General features: G+C 35.5%; 1 protein-coding gene across 1 annotated transcript in view; it reads right to left on the bottom strand.

The window, feature by feature from the left end:
* CTTNBP2 (cortactin binding protein 2) overlaps positions 1 to 22,583 on the bottom strand; it is a 94,177-nt gene that overhangs the window by 39,851 nt on the left and 31,743 nt on the right. Inside the window, 3 exon segments of the mRNA XM_026097351.2 lie at positions 1,051 to 1,254; positions 7,769 to 9,425; positions 15,861 to 16,085. Of these exon segments, the coding sequence (XP_025953136.2) occupies positions 1,051 to 1,254; positions 7,769 to 9,425; positions 15,861 to 16,085 (2,086 nt within the window).

Raw genomic sequence — 22,583 nt, 5'->3', positions numbered from 1 at the left:
ATTTTAAACAGCGGATCAAGGATTTCTAATTATGTCACTAACAGATACATTTCTGAACAAAACCACAAAGTACTCTTAAAAGCACTTATGTACTCTTAAAGGCACTATGTTCCATTTTTTCTTGTGAAATAAAAATTTGAGCTTACTAAAATTAATGGAATTGTTGCCATTGGTATTGATGGCAGACATCAGTGGCAGACTTCAACATCCAAACCAGCAGAATGGTATTGTTTTAGATAAACGTCTCTAGCAGGTTTCTACGTCAGCAGTAATAAAAAACTACAGTTAAATGTTCCGTAATTTTAAAGAACGCTGCTGTTCAAGAGCCTTGTGCTAACAACCTGAAAATCATTGCTCAGAGCTGGTATCAATGAAATTGACATTTTGCTAATATATTTGCCTCATTTTCTAAATGCATCCATAAAATATGAAGTCTGACTGTTGAAACCTTCAGAGATGCTACCTCCTCAAGTCTGAGGATTGAGACAGTGGGGGAGGAGAAAGAAAAAAAGTTAACTACCTCAGAAGAGCTTGGAGAATAAACTAAGGCTGTGTCATGTGGTACAAAAATAAAGACAGCTCATTTCATTTCCCAAGTAACACGCTACTCTGAAGTCATTTTCATCATTTCCACCGCTACTGCAAAAGCTCAGGACACTGCTGTTGACCTGTTCTTTCCCACTTACCCCCTGTAGAGCACCACAGAAGTTCTTTCTTTCAAGCTTTTGCCTTTGCTAGAAAAGATCTTAAATTTATCATGGAAAATGGGGTGATGATATTTGGTGGCTTTCTATAGGAAGGCTGTGGAGAATTAGAACAGGAGTCGCTGTAGGACTTTACTACAAGAGAGAATGCTTTCGTGTTCCAAAATTCTCTCTTCAAAAGTATTGCTTATATGCATGCTTTTGTTGTAAAAATTATATATCTCAGTTTCAAATTCATATTTTTAAAAGAAAATGCATTAGACCTAATCTAATATTATTTAAAACATGAAATAAGCTTTCATTATTTCACATGAATACCATAACAACAAAACTGGGAATCACTTACCTGTATGTCCATTCATAGCAGCAGAATACAAGGCAGAATAGCCATCTTCACAAGAGTAATTAATGTCCAGTCCTTCTTCATTAAGCAGCATTGATAATAAAGTGACATTTCCCTGGGCAGCAGCTTGGTGAAGAAGGGTGGGCCTGCCACCCAGGGGGACAGGACCACCACTTGTTAACAAAGGGGTTAGGGAGGAAGACCAGCCTGTGAGTTAAAGCAACAGAAGTTAGAAGGAAGACACACAAATAAATTAAGCTCTGCATTTTCTGTGGTCTTTTAAAAATTAAACAGGATCCTCAAAATGACAGGGTTGGTTAGTTTAGCACAGGTTTTGTGATGCTGCTTTGTCTATACACCAGAAGGCAATCTGAAGAATAAAAGCTGCATATAGGGGTGACAAGTAGTTAATGCAAACAAATGAAATTTCATTATAACAGGTCAATACAAAACTCCTTATGACCTGTTGTGACAGCTGGATGTCTCAGAAAATTCATACTGCTAAAAATCAAAAACTTTACTCAAAATGTTATACAAGTGCAAGTTTTAATTTAATTATTGATATGCTGAGAAAGTTTTTAAAAGTATCTAAGGAAAGGTTTCTAAAAGTATATTTATTTTCATATGAAATTTTATCCTTCTTCACAGTTTTAACCCAAACTTCAGTATTTATATCTCACCCACAGTTATATATACGAATAGGACAGAGAGCCCTTAGTAACTTTTTAAGTGCTTTTCAATAACAGTTTGTGGAAAAATGTAGAAGTAATTTGCAGAAATAAATATATTTATTGTTGAACTGTGCCTTAAAGCAATGTTCATTTCACTCAGCAATACTTAAATTGTATCTTATAAAATGGTCCAGTGTGAATGAAGAGCTGGTTATATAAAAATTACTAGTGGAAGCTTTCAAGTCACCCAGTTAAAAGGCAATATTCAATTCAAAGCTTTGAAAGCTTAGGAATTATATTGGTTAACTGTTCCATTATATCATTACTTATCAGCTTTAGTAGGGAGTTTGTTAAGAATATGAAGTTTGCTGCATATGGCATAGAAGATTTTGTGCACTCTTCTTTGATCAAGGACTGCAAGAGAAAATAGGAGAAAGACCTTTTCTCATTTTCACTATTACCTTTGGAAAATGTACATTATTCTTCTCTTTTGAGTAAGTAACTATCTGTATTCTGTGGGCATACATAAACCCTTATATGAGGCTGATCTCTGACAGTACAAAGCAAGTTTACCCAGCTTTTATTGTGGTTCCCCGACACTCAACACTGAAGAGGAGCTGCAGAGCGATTACTTCCAGTTCCATCAAGCTGGTCAAATGCTATCCAAACAGCAATACTTAGAATTAGAAAAGCGCACGGCAGTGGCTCTACCATGTTGGGATGATCTGCACAGCATTTTGGGAACACAGAATTAAACATGGGGGTTCCCTGTAGAATTCTACAGAAATAATGTATTTGTGAACCTCAAAGATCTGGGCAAATTTTAATCAAGGTGAAGATTTACACAAGAATACCTATCATATAGTTAGATCCCAGTTCAATGTAACAAAAATAAATGCTTAGAGTATTTTTGTACTTGCTTTTCAAGTAAGCTACTTCAAAATTTATAATTTCAAATAAAGCTTACTAGTTTACTACATAAAGGAAACATCATACTTGCAGTATTTTCAGGATGTTACCTTATTACTCAACTTACTTTACAGTCTACTTATGTAGACTACAAAAAGTCACCACTACAACTATGAAATTAGCTTCTAATTTAATTTTAAACTGAAGATAAACTCTAAAGCTCACTCCACATACCTTTATATAACTTCAATTCTGAAGTTACCTTCTGAGTATTTTTCATATTTCATTCTTTTATGGAATAATACTTTTACTAGTATTTGTTTTTCAATGCTTTTATCAGAGAATTTTGAAGATTTTCTGCCTCAGAAATTTGTAAGAAACTAAGCAATACACAAATTAAACTGCATCCTTTGAATGGTGAAAAATATTCTATATACATTTCAAGTATTTGCGAACAGTTAACTCTTACAAAATCCCAAAGAGAGTGACTGAAGAATAACTTTGTTTTTTCTTTCCATTATAAAAGTGTATGCATTTTTCAAACACTTTATTATTCTTTGAACTAATTGTGCTGCAGCTCTTACTATAATTTTTTACTGTCTTGCCATGGTAGTTAAGTGACAGTGGATATTGTTTGTGTTGTACTCTAAAGGCTAACATTCTTTGTTCAAGTTCACTTCTCCATTTTAGGAATTAATTTAACTTATATTTGAATTATTCGGGGGCATTTGGGAAGCCTGACACTTAGCTATAAACATGAAGATCACTCTGTTTTGTAAGGTAAATAGTATTTATTGGTTTCCTTCCTTGTTGAAAATAATGCAAGTTTTTTTAAAATCATCATTAATAGAGACATCAAAAAAAATGGGGGGGTGGGGGGGAATGTTTACTGTAGTATGTGGTATCTTAATTCTCATTGCAACTCCTAGAGAGGAAAATACGTCATTGCACTCCACTGATGAAATTCATTATACTAGATTATAACTAGATGAAAACTTTCTGTGAAATAAGAAATGGAAACCAGATAATAACATAAATGTACATTTAGCTACTGTGATCAATATAAAGCAACATAATAAAGCTGTATTCATCCAGAAAAATATGCAGTCATGTTAGAAAATACCAATAAATAAAAGTACATGATTTCAGATGCAAAAAGTTAGGAAATCTGAAGCATCTTTGAAAGCTTGTAGGACATGCAGTGATGAAGGGCAGAGGGACAGACAAAAACAGCTTCTGGCATCAGCTTCAGAATGTGAGATGGTTAATTTCAGAGCCCAGATCAGCCCCTCGCTTCCCCACTTTTCTCTTCTAAGCCAATTGTATAGAAAGGATAAATCAATCATTATAGAAATGAACAAAAAAAAAATTACTTCATCGAAGAGTGACATAAAAAGCGCAAAACCAAGAAGAAAGTGAAAGCAGAAGTCCCAGGGGTATGAAAATCCAGCTGCCTAGAATCATTTCCATTTTGAACTCTTACAGGCATTGAAACGTAGGAGTCCAAACAGAGCAGAAGCACTCTGGCACCAGTTCAAAGGCTGCTGAAGTTAATGAAAACACTGTCACAGATTTTGAATCGGACCATAAATGTCCATTGTAATTTCTTTACATGCAGTCTGTTCAACATTAATGACAAAAGCTGGTGCCTTTTCTTACCAGGAATGAAAAGAGCATTACACAGTACAATGCCTCATATCTAAAAGAAGGTACTGTCTCGTTGATTTAACAGCATGCATAACTGAAACAACCTGTATTCTGATTTTAAATTTTCTTAAAATACTTGCTCTGTCTAGAGCCAAAATACTTCCTATAGAAAATGATATGTTCTTAAAGCAATCTGACCTAACTAGGAAACTTATCTGAAATTAATAAAAGGAATACTTTAGTGATTAGGCTGCTATCCACTCTTCTGACTCCACAGTCAGAAGGGAGATGCATGAATTTATTGACAAACCCAAAATCCTAAAAATTCAGGATTCCTTCAATGTCTTTTTAATTTGCTGTGCACTGTTTTTGAAAAGTATTAACAAATTCTGATTGAAGCTCACTACTTATCATACAATTAAATATAAATGAAACAAAGAATGGTGCAATCTGAATGAAAAGTGACATTTAAATGGTAAACATTCTATGAAAAAGGTAAATAAATCAGATTAAAACCAACCAGAACATTAATAAAACTAACTGAATCTGTGGCTACAGGGCATGAAACTGCTGATATGGGAAGGAGATTTCAGTACTATTTGTAATACGTTAGTTTTCACCTCAAGAAGGATCACATTCAAAAAAGAAAGTGAAAAGGCAAAACAGTGAGTAAGTGACATGAATTCAGGCATTACTGGCCACATTATGTTAATGAAAACTGTTATTAAATTTGGTTTAGCTTTTCTTTTCTAAGACAAAAATATATTCCCACTTATATTTAGAAAATCTATTCTTTCTTTATTTTCTGAGCATAAAATGTATATAGGAATGCCTTTCCATGCTTACATAATGTCGGCTGCTCAAAGTTCATTTCGTTCTAGTGCAGTTCATAAGGACGCTTGATTAAAATAGATTAATCTCCCATAAAAAAATTAAATATAAAAAGGATTAGGGAATAAATGCAATTATATATAAATAAAAGTTTGAGTTAAAGACAAGAAACTCCTGAATATTACCTGAATATTGCAGGTAAATTTGAAAGTTTTTTCTTTCTGCCCAAGTCTGTAGGACAGTAAGGGAGGGATATTAAAATAACATCTCTGTATTAACAAAATAAAACAGCACACCACCCACAAGAATTTAAGCTCTCTTTCTTTGCATACTTCAAATTATGGGATATGTTTTCCATTTGCAAAACTCCACAAAAAGCTGTGCTACTTGCACCTAATGTTCAGGGCAAGGATTTTAAGGAGTTCAGATGATCCGAATTGTTTCTACCCCCTCCAGTATCAAGCGAATGGAGAGAAAAGTCTGAATTAAGAATGGCAATTTGAACATGTAAAACAGCACTACTAAAACGAAAAAATCCCCCAGCTTTTGACAAAAATCCTGCTGTTGCAGATTGCCTCTGAGAACTGTAATGAATTTCACAAGCAACAAAAATTTACTGTTTGGTGGAAGAGTCCTATTTAAAAGGCTAACTGTGCTCCTAAAGAAAAGTTATACTTAGAAGCGCAAACTAAAACAGTAATAGTACATGCAGTTACAAAGGTAAACTGTTAGGCCTTAAATTCTTAAGATTTAAGTTTTTTGTTTTTTTTTTTTTTTTTTTTTTTTAAGAATAATGGAAAAACTGCCTTAATTATCAAAGATCATCTAGTTAACATAAGACTGACTGACATATAGAGTCTAATTCACGCTGGCAGGGTTTCTGCAAGCCAGCCTCTTGCCTGTAATAATGATAAAAACTATTCACTTTGAAGCTGATTTTCCTAAAAATTTGTTGTATGTTAGTAAAATCTTAAATCCTTTAGGAAATGATAATTCCATTATGGAGTCTAATAGCATCTGAAGGCAAATGAGGTTTGAAAAATACTGACTAGGAGACTAATGATCTATCTGACATGGCAACTGAACCCAGATATGAATAAAAATTAGGAATGAAGTTTCTGGAAATTTATATGAAAAACAGCAAACAAAGAGGCAGCCATCAAATCCCATGACTGTTTAGTGAGAGATGAAGTAGACAAATGGAAGATTAGATTTCTGAGCTCATAGTTCTACAACATCCTTCAGAAAGGAGAGAACATTCTGAGAGTATGGTATCACAGCAAAATGTTGAAAGCATGACTAGATATTACTCCAGAAACATGCCAAAATTCTTCACTGAAGTGGAATAAAAATTCCTTAATAATGTTCCAAGGTTCCTTGGACCTCAAGACTGGCAATTTTGTTCAACTGCCTTATCAGACAGCAGCGTGACTACCAAGGGAAAGTGGTCGGTTGTACGATGGAAGCAGACCAGCTGTCCTGGAATTTTACACCGTAAAGATGATGATAAAGGGTCTAAAGTTATGAAGGATGGAAGAATCATTACTGAGCTGAGAATAATGGTGTAAAATTTGAGACCATTTGAACACTCGTCAATGGTGATAAAGGTTTTTGTGCCTAAAGTGTTCCAGAACTGTCAGTCTTTCTTCTTCACTGCAGTGCATGTCAGGTTAAAGAGGGGCTACTACCAGATATTTTAGTGCTATTATTTTCCAGCAGGGATATATGTTGAAAAAAATTACAGGTGATCTGCAACTAATCCAAAGATAGATCAGGGCCTTTGTTCATTTAGCTGTCATGAAGAAGATACCCTGAAGTTGGCACGACATAAATGTTACAGATTAAGCACAACTGATAAGAATAAGTCTCTGAAATACAAAATGAACAGCAGATACATGCACTGACTCCACACTTACTGAACTGTTAACACAGTATTTAAATTTCAGTTCTCTCCAGCATCAAAAGTTTGCTGACATCAGTTGAAGTAAACCTATCTGTGAGATGCCATGGAAAACTATTAATAAAGACTACAAACTATCATCATTAAACTACATAAAAATGAATATATTTCTCTAGCTATAAAGTGATATATTTGAAACTACACTGTTATCCAGGCAATTATATACTTTCATCTTCAGTCATTTAGTGCCACAAGAGCAGAATACAGCAGCCCCAGCTATGCATCATTTTCTAAGAGATTCACAAAGCACCAAAAGGCATTAAAATACTGTATTCCATGGAAGAAGAAGAGCAGAAGTAATTTGCAAAAAAAAAGTTTCAGGCTGATAAAGCATTTTGACGTCCAAAATAATAACATCCCAAAAAAGGAGTTTCTTTAATATAGCATAAACTGCAGACAATTTGCTCTAAACATTGGTCTTCTTGACCTTAAAAAAACAAACAAACAAAAAACCAAAAGAATCCAATACTTAATTTGGAGACCTCCTTCAGGAAGAAAAATAATTTATGACATTACTAAACTATGCAAAAGAATTCGCATACCCCTGAAATGTGGAAAAAATATAAAGGGAAATTTCAGCTTTTAGGAAAGTAAACTAGTTTAAGGGAAAGCAATAAAAAGATTTTAAAAAGCAACATAGAGATTCATAGAAAAACAAAACATTTTTAGAGGGAGACAGTTTGTAGCATATCAATCCCTTTACCTGATGCTGTTACCAGGAGGCTGTCTGAATCACATGGTCTACAGGATGAAGCACTAACAGGGTTTATGGAGGAGCTACAGGCAATGGTGGTGGGAATGACAAAGGAATTTTCTGAACATGCAGGTTGTTTCAGTCCAGGGAAGTGGGAAGGCCAGGCACCCACCTGAGATGTGGCTATGGCTGGTATGGCACAGCCTGCAGAAGCCACAGATAAATCTATAGCAGGTTTTGGTGGCAGCTGAGGTGAGGATTTAGAAATAATTTCCTCATTTATTACCCTGATTCCTTGTGGTGAACTTGAAAGAGGCGAGGTTGCAGTTTTGTTGTCAGTTTTCACACTTGTATTTGGGGATCGGCTACTATCCATTAAAACTTTAAGCTGCGGGTGTGGTGGTGAAGGAGTCTGCGAAAGCCCTGGTTTTTTAGGAGGAATAGGTGGAGGATTGCCTCTATCAATTCTTGATACACTGGGAGTCTTTAAACCCGCTCTACCAACTGGGGGGTATGTGCCAACTTCTATCGAATGTGACGTCCCAGGTCGCAAAGGGGGGCTGCTCTGAGGACTGGTAAATCTGGAAAGGACTTGTGTAACCGTATTCCGAGCTACCTGCTTGGCAACGAGGTTGTCATGACTAGTAGGGGATACATCCCTTGAGGGAGGGCTTTGGGTTGTGTTTCCATTTTGGTCTTGATCATTAGCATTCGTCTGAAATCTGAATCTAGCTGCCTGGATTCGTGGATTTAGGCCTGGATGCACAGTAGTGTTGGCAGATGGTGAATGCAAGCTGTGCGTAGATGAAGTTAATGGATAATTCTGAGTTGCGATAGTTGGTGTTGAAGGGGTGCAAGGGGAAGCATTATTCGAAAAAGGGGTAGTGCTACTTGGTAAATCAGGTGATAAGCCTATACTTGGTCCATTTGCCTCAATTCTGCTTTGACTCTGAGTTTGAACGGGAGTTGTGGGAGGGACAAGTTCACTGTACGAAGACTGCCTATCAATGACAGGTTTCACAAATGGTGCATTAGCGCACACATTTGTTTTTGTATTGCCAGACAACAGTGGGTTCACTGTAGAAGGCTTTACAGATACAGTCAAAGGCAATTTCTTAACATTTTCAGTGCTACTGTCCATCAATACAGTATCTGTTTGGCAGGCAACAGTTCTTGAACTTGGCTCTTCTGTTTCAACAGAAACAGACACAGAACTCCGATCTTTATTTTTACGAGGAAGAGAAAGATTAGCTTTACTCTCATTTTCCTTTTTTAACTGCTCAATCATTTTTATCATTTTATCTCTCTCTTCTCTGAGGTCACTGGTGTGTGCTTCCTCTCTGTTAAGTTTGGCACGCAACTGCTCTCTCTCTGTGTCAAACTCAGACAGCTGTTTTTCCATTTGAGCTTCCATTTGTGTACTTCTTTGTTTCTCAGCTGCAAGGGACTCCTCCAATTCATTAGCCTTTTTCTTTTCCTCTTCAAATTTTGACATTACTTCTTCCAATTTCTGGGCTTCCTCTACAATTCGGCCAGACAACTGCTTACATTCTTTCACTAGCATCAATACTACATGTTTATTCTTGCCACGTTCTTCTTCAAGACGAGCAGATAGCTTTTTGTGTTCCAGCTCAAGGTTCTGTAACTGAGATTTTTCCACCTCCAACTGTAAGAAAGCGTATATATAAATTCTCATTAATAAAGTGGAAAATTTTGAAATAACATTGTATTAACATGACATTGCTATTTTAACCTTTGAGAGCATGCCTAAAATGAACCTGTCTGACCCAGGAAAGTGATTCATGGTATCTGATGTAAGTGCCTGTAAGCCTATAAAAGCAAGAGAAAGAGACAGGCAACTCTGAAGAGAAATTCAGAGACTCTAAGGAGAACATCTGCTTTTCTCCATTGATAACAGAGACTCTCCCAAATGATCAAATGGCCTTGATTTCTGAGGGAGGAGCTGCCTATTATCCAGAAACTGGGCAAACACTGCATGACTGAATAGGCACCTGATTCAGCCTGTACACAAGACATCACACAGAGTCCTCTTCACAGCAAAGGAATCTGACACATGCAAGAAATTACCTTGAGCAAGAAATTACCTTGAAAGTTCTAGGCAATCCTCAGGCTGAAGGAGATGAAGGGAGAAATACACCATCCATCATGCCCCAAATAGGTGTCCTATGTATTGTGCTAACAGTTGTAAAAACTTTTTTCCCAAACTCTTACACAAGTCAAACATCAACAAAGGAAAAAATCAGCGTATTTCTGCCTATTCCTCCCTTCCTATACTGATGCTGTAGCTTCCTGTATAACTCATCTGAATGACAGATTTTAAAAGTTCTGTATTCCACATTTGTTGCATAATTAATTTACATTATCTATTAAAAATCTTTAGGCTTTCACAACTTAATTTTATGTTCCTATTGTGATACACAAAAATCTACTCATGTCATTTTGCCGCAACTGGTATCCAAAAAGGATGCCGAGCATTCCTGCTCCCGTACAGTTTTTAATCTGTTTTGCCTTATCAGTTCAGTTTAAAATTTATGTGCAGACTGATAAAGAAAGAGCAATTCAGAACTGTACTTTCTGCAGTGCATTTTCTAAATTGGTATTTTTACTGTTCTGGAAAAATACTTCCAGGTACCTATAAAAAGTCAAGTGCTCACAAACATGAACATTTCATTTTAATTGCAATGGGAAACTTTCTTGCTTCTATGATGCAAGAAAATTTCACAACAGAAAAAACATCATCCGAAGAGAGCTGTGGCAAATAGCAATATACTTAAGAGCCTTCACTTCAATGAAGCATTTATAGCATTTTACAGCAGGAGGAAGAATTATAGATGGTAAAATGATACTAATTGCAGAGTCTAAGACAAAATAGAATAGTGAATATATTTACTGTAAACTGTAATGTGGGGAACAAGACGGCCTAGGGGATTGTTAATAGGATACGGAATAGTTCTTCTCTAAGTCAGTGTTTAAAATGTTTTGGTTGCAGAAACAAAAAACAGCCATTACAAACCAATAGCTTTTTAGAAAACCGCCTGTTACAGCACGCTATTCCCTGTCCTCTCCAATAGAAGACAAAACTTCTTAGCTCTGGAAATATTTTTCCATGTCACTGTAGATGTATCTACAATTCATTTTAAACTAAACTGTATGTAATCTAAAGCTAATATAAATGCCACTTTTAAATAACTTTAGTTACTCTCCAATTATACCACACAGTAGAAATGAAATTCATTCCATCAAGAGGCAAGTACAAAAGGGAGATAATCTGCAGTTACAAGAGAAACAAATCCCACCTGCTGTAGCTCATTATGCCCAAGATAAATTTTTCCCATAGGGAAAGTAGAATTCAGCACAAGAAAATGCTGAAAAAGGAAGGGAAGGAAAGGAATATTTCATGGAGAGAACAAGCAAAATATCCTACAAGATTGCAGGAATGCTTGTATGCATGTCTCAACCTCCCAACATTTCTAATCATATTACCATACCGTAAATTTCTCCTCTGTTTTCATAAAGGGAATGCAGAAAAAAGCATAAATGGGTGATGGCAACATTGACATGATGTATATCATGATGATAGTAAAATTTCCATTAGAAATTATACTATTATCATGAAAACCAGTGAGTTAAGAGAAGAAATCACTATAGCAAGCTATATCTACATTGTAAATGTCATCTCTTCTTCTTGCAATACCAAAAGACCATCAAATACCAGGTGTTAAACTGTTTTAGCAGTGGAGGAGCTCCATCGTGGTTTTACAGCAATATCCCAGGGTAACCCAACACACCCTGTGCAATTCAGTTCACACAGCCAAGTTCACCCTTTGTTAAAAACAGTGTTAAAAATATAAAAAATAAAATACGTTATCAGTCATTGCTAAATGAACAATACCAGCAACCATACCTCTCTAGTTACGTTAATGACAGTACAGCTGCAAATTGAATCAATATGCTATTACGACAACAGTGTATTTAGGAATGATTCCTTTCACAACTCTTCATAAGCAGAAAAATCATGAATTTTTATCTAGTATTTCATTATCTCTTTCTCATTTCACAAAATCAACTTTCATGGACAAACACAACTAGCAAGTAACTGTGAGGCAGACAAACCACTCAACAGGACCTTTTTTGCTAGAACAGGTATGAGAATCATGGGAATTGTATGTAATTTTGAAAGCTTGAAAATGCAGTAAGATTATATTGAAAATGGTTTAATCAAGTTTATCTGTACTTTATTACTCCTGTTAGAGACCATAAATTACAATGGACATATCTCCATTTTGCTTTCAGAGGGACTGCTTTTGCAAAGTAACTGTAGTGAAATTGTATTATTTTTAAATAATTAGAAGTAGATTTTAACAAGAGAATACAGCTGGGATATCTGTCTTACCATTTTGTTACAGTATCTTATTTACAAGCATTGCATGTAAATCAAGAATCCCTAATACATACATAGGCCCTGTGAAGAAACTACTAGCAGTTCTATATTTAATTCCAAATAAACAAGAGCAGCATCAATTTTCCATGTTATGTTGTCTCCTATGTTCTTCCTATCTCCCTTTTCTTTTTGGCTGTATCACGCTGAATAAGAAAAAAAAATCTGAATATTTACACTGCATTTTATCCTTTAGTTGGCAGGTTTGGAACTAGCTGTAATTATTTATGAGTTTATGAACTAACTATGACCTGATTTTTGTGAAGTATACTGTATGCATACACTGAATCATACCAGTAATGTAAACATCGGGAAATTTATCCAAGAAGAATGTGAAAAAGAGTATAGAGGGATACTGAGAAAATTCATGGGGTCCAGCAAAGGACTACTAAGGTCCTTCAGAGGTCAGAGAGAGTACATGCCTTGTGAGAGAAGGTTGTGGGACCTTGGCTTGCTTAGTCTGGTGAAAAAGAGACTAAGGGATGATCTAACAGCAGCCTATTACTACTTGCAGGGCTCTGACAAAGATGACAGAGCCAAATTCTTCTTGATAATGGCAGGTGGGGCCCCATAACATAGGGTACGAGTGATAAATTGAAGCGTAAGAGATTCAGACTGGACATTAGAAAAATGTTCTTCACAAGGAGGGTAATGTAGAAAGACTGTAGTATCACTGTTCCTGGAGAATTTCAAGACTCAGCTAGACAAACTGACAGATGACCTGACGTACTGCTAGTGATGGTCTGCTTCAAGCAGGTTAGACTAATTTACATCCATAGGTCTCTTCCAACCAACATGTCTTTCTTTGAGCATGCATCCCAATATTAACTTCTCCACAAACACTTGACAGATCAAGAACTGTCATTTTGATGATTTGGCTTTGAGTTCTCAGGAAACCTCAAAATGAATTTGGTCAGCAGCTCCAGGAAAGAGGCTTTCAAAGAGATGGAAAGGGATGAAGACTTAACACAAAGCAGATGGAATCTGGATTAGGTATTTGGTATAAGGTAACCTAGGGCTGACAGTCATTTGTGCAGCTCTTTTATTTTTTCCTGCATTCCTTTACATTGTTATGATTTATTCCCTATGATTAAATAATAATTTTATTCAAAGAACGCTATATTAAGAGACAGTAACCCCCCAGGAAAAAGAGTTCAGTATGAGCCTGTTTGACTCCAATAATATCCAGAGGAAATAAACACAGCTGTTTCACAGACTTCATCACTTAGTCTAAGAGTGAGACAGTGAGGCAATTCCAAACAAGAAGATGGAGGCATCACACATTTAGAGAAGGAAGTACCACTCTTAGAAGGAGGACATACAGCTGGCTTTGTATTTAGGTCACATTTATCTGGGCTTTAATTTTTTTTGTTATTAAGAGTCAACCATATAGAAATTTCCCAAAACATCTTCATTACCTCTTTCACAGAAGGAATTGGGAGATGGAGAACAGGAAGAAAAATGTGGAACTAAGGGACAGTAAAACACTGAATGAAAGGTTTGTGTAGGGTATTAATGGAAATAGTTGAGAGAAAAGTATGTAATCTCTTGCCACATATCCAAAAAGTCTGAGATGCTGCCCTGCTCAAGTAGCATTTCTAACTGATAGCTTTAAAAGAGGAAGGTGTGAGCTCTCTAAGAGAGTCATGCACATGAGTGTTCAACACCACTGAGTTTGTTTTTTAATCCTGTCTTCAGCTAAATTCTCTACTTGTTAGATGGAGTAAAAAGGGTAGAAGCATAATGACACACTTTCAGAGCAATACAACATATTTTTTTTAAATCTGATGCTCTGAAGTTTAGCTTAAAACTTACAGACTTCAGAATTAAGTCTGTAATTATTCAGAATAATATAGGTTAGGCATATCTCAAAATAAGAATCAAAATGCAAGACAAATTAAGATCAAACTATTTCTTAAAATTATGTTTTTTTTTTTTTTAAAAATCTAGTTTTCTTCTAGGAAACAAAAAGGCAAGTGCATCCTTTTTCTGTAGATGCAGGCTTGTAGATACACACTTTGGTAATAAACCAGAGCCAGAAAAGCACCTATAATAATGGTGAAGCAAAAACATTTCCAGTATCAATTTTGGGTAGAACAATGTCCACAATATAAATAAATGCATATATAGCCAAGCCCTTGAAGGAGCAAAACAGATGTAATGGCAGAAGCACATTCATACCACTTTTCTCAAAGTCAACATTAGATAAACTATTTTATTTAGAAATCTGGACAATACCTCCCCCCAAAACCTCAACTCTCTTACATAAATAGTATATCAAAAATATATATATATAAGAGTTTTCAAAAAGAAGTGCTTGGTAAGTAGAACAGTTCACCATACAGGCTATTAACTAACAGTGTGATGACTGTTTTAAGACGTAGATATCATGCATACCATATATATCATACAGTATAGTATTATTCATTTGTTTGGATGCGGTATCTGAGTTTTTCTAAAGTCTAATGGATCAGGGATGTTCAAACTAAAACGAACAGAACTAACGAAAAAAAAGGTTTGCTCATTTAACTAAAGCAAATGATCAAATATTTCCAGTGTACAGTCAGTAATTTTGTGAGTGTATTTAGCTCCCTTAGAGAAATTACTAGCAAAATGTTTATTCCAATGTAATTGCCTTTGTGTTGTTTTTTAACCAACATGAAACTGTATCCAAAATTTTATTTCATAGCTGCTTCTATCCAAGTTACACCCAGTGAGTGTGATTCAAAAACTAGCTAGCAATTATTTTCTAACTATTCAACAAAAATTGGTCTAGATTAGCCTCTTATATCACTATTCCCCCCTTTCTTCTTTGAAGCTCCTCCCTCAGCTCTCCTGTAGAATTGTATGCCTTATATTATAAAATTTTAGTGAAAAATACACAATAAAATTTTGTAAACAAGTCTGGAGTACACTGCATCAATTACATCAAGAAAGTAGTAAATACATGCAATGTATTTAAGATAGATCATTCATTTTTAGGGCAGCAAGCAGAATTTAAAATGTATTTTTCTGCACAGAAAGTAGAGTTCCAAAAAAGGAAAAGTTAGTTCAGAGTGGTATACCAATACTTCACTTTCAAAATGAAAATGTTTTATATTTGGTATAGCAGACATTTTTGTTTTTTTTTGCAACATACTTGTTCCAAAATAATTTTCTCTTTACAGCATAATAAATATTCAGAAATAATATTTATTTTAAGAGCTATAATGTGTTTTTACTGATTTATTAAACAGAGCTACCTTATATGACATACAAATAAATTATTTACTTTTCACTATTTAGGTTCAGAAAAAACTGTATAACTATAGATCCTCTAGGTTTTAATGGTGTTGGATTAAAAAAAAAATACTGTGATAATGCTTCCCCATAGCTCATATTAAGCTGTCTACTTACATAGTTCATTGACTTATACCAATTGTATTTCTTCTATAGGTAGAGAGAAATTCACGGAATGAATGAGGTGTGCATACAAAATATCACCAGAAAACTAGCACCTCAGCATATATGCCAAGGAACACAGATAACATTTTAGCACTTGTGATGACAATCAAGTTAGACAAAGATACAAATTTTAAAAAAATGACATAAAAGAACAAATCAAGAGAAGGAAAAGGGGGGAAAAAATTGGTTGCAGGATACCTTCTTTTGTCTGTTTTCAGCAGCAGCCAACTGAGCAGACATTCTTTCTTGCATTTTCCTGCAGTGAGCCATAACAGCTTCTAAAATGGACAGAGGGTTCATGCAGACGGGCTTCTTTTCTTTATCACCAGCACCTGCCTCAAAGTCTCTCTGAAGAGCCAGAAATGGGTCACTGAGATTAAACCTTCCATATCGTTCCTGGATAAAAACCTCTTTGCGCCTGGCCTGAAAAACCCCAAACAAACAGATAAAGGAATAAAAGTTAATGCATTAGGAGTTCATCCACACATACAACAGATCTAAACCTTAGGTAAATTATGATACTTGTTTATATTTTTAAAATGTTTTCTTTGGGTATTTATTTACAATATCGAAAAGAAGATTTCATTATAGTCAATACAATTCATTACATATAAACAAAAGCTTTCCCCTCTGAACTTAATACAGAAGTTTCAATTTGTAACACTTTCAGGAATATCACAAAAAGAATACTTTGTAAACCAGCTGATATGTAGACAGGAAAAGAACAAAAAACCGTTCTAAAATAAAGTTTTATATTTCAATGCATTATAATGACGGTAGTAGAAAGCATGAAAATATGTTTCATGTATTCATTGCAGTACCAAAAATGAGTATTTTTAAAATAAACAAACTTGACAGTATGTTTACACATACAGAGATTTTCATAAGTAACAATAACAGACAAGCAGAGCAGGAACATTCTTCCAACAATGCTCTTCTCAAATTAAGACTTTTCTTAAATCTGCGTTCAGGACAAACTTTATGATGTGTTTCCCCATACTATTATTTAATATTTACATTTCCAAAATACAGTACAACACTTCATTGACAAAACAGAAATATTACACAATAACGCTTGGACATAATTTTGCTTGAATTATTTTTGGCTCTTCAACCAAAGATGAAATCAGTGATTAAGATCAATTTCAGAAAAGGTATTTTTAATATATTTAATGCACAGTACACAAGAAGGCACAGATTAATACTGGCTTTTAATACTTTTCATAGAAAGGTATTGGTTCACATGGTTCCGAAATTATCTCAGGCTTAAGTCTGTGTGTGTCTATGCACGCTCTTGTACATAGGACAGTAAGCACAAGGAAGCAATCCAAACCATTATAATACAAATTCTGGAGGAAGATGAAAGCTTGTTATCTTAAAGCCAGATCAATCACCAGAGCAGCTCTTTAAAGAAGCATGTCTCAAAAATCAGAACCAATAAACACAGTGCAGAGGAACACCACAAGAAAGAAGAATCCCTCCAAAACCAGCATTACTTATTTGTGATTTGTTTCAGTCTCAGGAAGCTGAATTTTGAAGAATAAGCAAAATTAGAGAAAGAATAAGCAAATTTCAGAGGGCAAAAGAGGAGGAACCAGCCTGAGGGTTACCAAAAGGGTTAGCAGATTGTTCTAAAAGATTGAAGTTAAAATTGTAACATATGAAAAGAAAGTCGTAAAAGGTGGCACATATTTCAGAGCATGAAAAAAATCAAAGAACTATGTTTAAAAAGCCCTCTAGAGACTAAATACAAATAATGTACCTCAATGAATACCTGAATTTTGCCTAGATATAGTCTACAAAATTGAAACATTGAGGAAAATTAAACAGTAAAAGAGAATTTGATTGCAGTGGAAATATAAATACACCTACTTATTTTGATGCTTGAAATAGTTTTAGCCCACATTCCAATTTGACAGCATAAATAGAACTTGAAGAATATTTTAAAATCAGGCCTTTGGGGGTCAGCTAGACTCAAAAAGCATAACTCAAGAAAAGGTTGCCAGAGTTCACTCAAGCTAAAGTATAGCTAGTGTTACAAATTCAGGCAGTGATTGGTTAAAAAAGAAAAAAAAACAAGTCAAAAGACTTTTTTTTTTTAAATATAAATTGCTTAGCATATAATCCCTAATTAGTGAAATATTTTAAAGCATTATTTTTACCTTACTTTTTAAAATAAAATAAGATAGCTTTAAAATATCAGGCTATACTACTTCCAATAGTAGTATTATAAAGCCAGGTGACAGTGGGCAATATTCATAGTTCCTGGCTTTACACGCTGAAGTTACAGGACAGTATGCAGCTCAGGAATTCAACCTTCACTTAAAGCAAAGAATAATAAACAATAACCTGACCCTAAGTGGATTAAAGTGCTAGGCAGCCAAACAAGATGAGAAGCATAAGCAGATGAAGAATTTAAATAGAGATAGAGGCTCAATCCATATATAAATTATCAGCAGTGTAAAAGCCACTTGGTATGTATCATGAGATTGAGCCATTACGTAAAGGGAATAACACTGCTGTAGTAGTTCAGCTGTAAATATGAAAAGGCCACTACAGTCTCATCCTTAAATCCAGAGACTAACAGCAAGAAAAAAAGCCAAGTAGATTAATTGATCTCAGAAGCAAAGGCAACTACTCATGCTTTCAAGTAATCACAGGTAAGCAATCAATTAAATCATGTATATTGCCTACTTTATTGAATGACTCATGACTAGCTCTCATGTTGGCAGACACTGTATGTATACAATGAAACAGCTCCATCTCAGACAAGGCTAAAATGGCTGAACTAGAGGAACTCAAAGATAGGGGGATGCATCAGTGACACTCTTCCACCATAAGACTTTCCTCCTGCTTTTTAGCAGTTTTGGTGCTGCTACCTTGGAACTGGAGTAGTTTAATAATGCCCCTGAAGGTACTGGGCAGACAAAGGGGAAAAAATCACACCAAAGGTGGGTTCTCCAAATCAAGGGATGGACAAGTACCCTCTTGCACTGAAAACACCCCTCCAGGGCCACTGACTTCCATCAGAAGAAGAAAAGAAAAAAAAAGAAAAAAAGCAGTCAATATTGGTGAACATTTGATAACTGGACACAGGCAGTTGAGTTTGTGCTCCCAGCTGGGACTGCACAGCAACGCGTCTGCTGCCTCTGTATCTGGCAGGCACCAGAAGGATTCCTGTAAGCGATGGAAGGTTCACGTGGATACCAGTGACACAGAGACAGGAAAGAAATTATCAAGATGAAATTTAGGCTACTGTGTAGGAAGTTCATTACTACATGGTGGCAGACATTATTCTCTGAAATGCTCCCTCTAACATATGCAGCGATTAACAGAGTAAGCAAGGCACTCTCAGTGTGCAGCTGCAAAAATAGAAGGAGTGGGTGTTCAGATCCATTAACTAAAGAACAGATGTAACTAGATAGAAGGGATGGGCTCCATCTGAATGAAAATCAAATCAGGCTGCTGGCATTAAGAATTAAAGCGGTTATAGGAAAATTTGAAATCTGAAGACTGTGGAAAAGCCAGTAGGTCTCGAATAGCACATGGTTTGGGATGACACATCCTCGGGCTGAAATCCTAACTCTATACACTCAAGCACAGGGTAAGATAAATCAGCAACTCTCAAACAGGAAACAGCAAAGTAGTCTCAGAACACTTCTAATTCAAAAGGGGGCAAAAAGCAAGATATATAACCAAATGTTTTCATGTTCCATACAAGTGCTAAAAATCTAAAATAATAAGACAAAGGGACGAGGATACCTAATTTCAAATGAAGGTATTGGAATAAAAGATACAGCAGAAGCTTGGTAGAAGGAAAATAATCAGTGTACACTATAATACTTAGATACAAAGTGGCAGAACAACGAACTAGGCTGTGTTGGTAAAGGAGTTATGTTATACGCCAAAGAAAAGTTATTACTCAGTTTAAACAAATACAGCTCCTATGGTTTGAAATTACTAGCCTGAATAGGAGACATACTGTATAAGAACTGTATTATCTACCAGCTGCCTGATCAGATGGTAACTGCAGCTGTGATCTGCTGAGGAAAATCAGGGAGGTTGTGGGAGGCAGGAAACACTACAGTGATGGGACAACTATGGTTACTTCCATGCAGCCTGGGTAAACACCACATTAATACAGGAAAGTGAGACTAACTTTTTAGACACTATAAGTGATTGCTTCAGGCAACCCACAGTACCAGGTTATTCAGGACAAAAAAAGACAAAGGCTGTCTGTGAAGAGCTGCAAACGGGCCCCTGGACACTAAATGACTGAATGATAAAATGGCAGATGCAATTCAATGCAGAGAATCCTAAAATGGCGCACATGAAATAAATGGATACTAACTTTACATATACAGAGATACGTTCTAAATTCGCTGTTACCAGTAAACCACACGATTTTAGTTACAATAGATACTGTCTCAGAACTTTCATTCCAATGCTTAATAAAAATCCCATAACAAACAAACAGATTTTTAGGCATCATTACGAGAAAAATAAAGAACAAAAGAGCACCCATCGTATTGCCATTGTATAATTAACATTTTGCCTGCCTCTTGACTATTGCATGCAATTGTGATGCTCCAATATAAGGAGGGTTATATCAGATCTAGATAAGGCACAAGGAAGGACAACAACGACAATCAAAAGCTTGGAACAGCTTCCACATTAGAAATTATTATCTAGGAAAAGGACTTTTTCGCTCACAAAACACTGTGGGAGGATACAATAAACTACCCTGAATACAGACTCACAAATGGCATGAGAAAGGTGAACGAGGAGTGACAGCTCACTTTTATCTTCCACCACAAGGATTTTGGGGCACCCAAAAACTCCAAGATTGTAAATCAATACATAAGTAAATAATAATCAATAAAAGATGGATGCCATGAATGAATTCTTGCTAGAAGTATAATGATTCAGGAGAGCCCTGTAACTCTGTAATTTATCGTGGCCAACTCTTTTATCTGATATATGTCATGCATTGATAGAAACCAAGCTTTCCAGGCAGGACTATCCCTCAACATCATGTGCATATATCACAGAATTTTGCAAAAAACATGCTAAGTGTCAAGAATACCAAAACTGAAACATACCTTCTCTGGGAATAAAACCACCTCAGTGACAAAGACATGAATCTATACTGTGTCACTGGCATAGCCACGATCTTTTTCTTACATGAGAACACTTGCCGCACAAGATGCTAAGGGCTTCTGTATTCAAGGAAGGCAAAGATATTCAAGAGGAAGCCAGACAAGTTAATGAAAGTGAAATCCATTGATGGTCCCTAAACACACAAAATCCACACCTAATTCAGGAAGCCTCTGAAATGAAAACAACTGGAAGATGGGAAAGCATCAGGAGAAAGCATCCTATATGCTTGCCCTGTTCTCACATTCTTGCTTAGGCATCTGTTTACAGCTACTGTTGGAGACAGGATGATTGCCTAGATGGACCTTAGGTCTGAAATGGCACAGCAGTTATGTTCTTACATATAGCTTATGTAAAAACGATTGACTGGAACAGAAAGATGAGAATGACAGCATTTTGACTATACTGAAATCTCAGTAGATAACATTAATATCCATCAAGGTTTGTCTGTATTCTCTATTTTTGTTGCTCTCTCTTAAAAGCCATAATGTTGGTCCTAAAATAAGACACATCTAGTAAAAGACATTGCATTGGACGATCTGTGCTCAGTACCCAAGAAAATGTGTTGATCAGAGCTGAATAAATACCAGTATGCATGTTCCCAGTTAATCTCGAATATATCACCAGGGGTGAACAGAGCTGCACACAGTCTCCATCATCTCCTCCTCCTAGTGATATGTGTGTGTCAATAGTCATCATGCCCTGGCACAGCCTTCCATTTTGTATGTGACTTAGTACTCTATTAAACAGAAACCCAGGATTTATTGGGCTAGTTCTGGAATGTGTCATGCCGCAGAAGAATAGAAATGGAAAGTAGTTTAAATAAAGAAGCTTTGAATAAAAGAACATAATAAAAATACACTGCAAAGTAAAACCCTAACACTGAAGGAAGAATGTCAAAACATGAATTGAGGGTGCCAAGACACTAAAATGCACCAAAGCACCAGAGGCTGGAACATAACAAGCATAGCATTATACCTTTTCCACAGCAGGAACGCATACCAATGAATGAGTATTCTGCACAGAGAATATCTGTAAAAGTAATTTTAATGCATTTTCTGCTTTTCAAAAAATATTCAATCTCTTTTAGGTTTCTGGTCCTAAGAGATTAGGAAATTAAACATTGTCTGATAGAAAAATGAAAAGGTTTCTTAACTTTAACATGAACTTTTACTCAGTTCATCCACTTTTTTTTCCCTGTTACCTTATTTCTAATTAGCTTTTTAATTCAAAAACTTTTAAAAGCTGTAGAAGTATACATTTTTGTGTAACACTTCATAACATAGGTAACTTTTTTTAAGCCAGAAAAAAAATTAATACACATGTTTCTGCTTGCAAATCCTGCTATTTTAATTTCTTCTGAATCATGCTAACCATATTCTACAGACTTAGGATATATTCTACTGACACTGCAAATAGCAAAGAATATCCAAGTCATCTTTAGTGATTATCGATGGTTAAATATAAGCAGATGAACAGCAACACTTAATGTTTAATATATGATTTCCACAGCAAAATGTACTACATAAACATAGAAGAATAAACATAAAATGCACACTTAAAGTGAAAGCATCACAGTCCTTCCCATATATCAATATCTATTACAATCCTCAAATTACAATTTCTGTCAAATTTGCAAATTGCCAAAAACCTACCTTAAAATGAGGACCAACTATTTTAAATGAAAAGACAATCTGGGTATTTTCCATTAAAGAACTCTATGAAACATTGCAAAATGACGGGGTATGAAGTTATAGTTTTCCA

This window comes from Dromaius novaehollandiae, chromosome 1 (genome assembly GCF_036370855.1).
Source record: "Dromaius novaehollandiae isolate bDroNov1 chromosome 1, bDroNov1.hap1, whole genome shotgun sequence".
Taxonomy (NCBI): domain Eukaryota; kingdom Metazoa; phylum Chordata; class Aves; order Casuariiformes; family Dromaiidae; genus Dromaius; species Dromaius novaehollandiae.
This window is presented reverse-complemented; position numbering and strand designations above follow the sequence as displayed.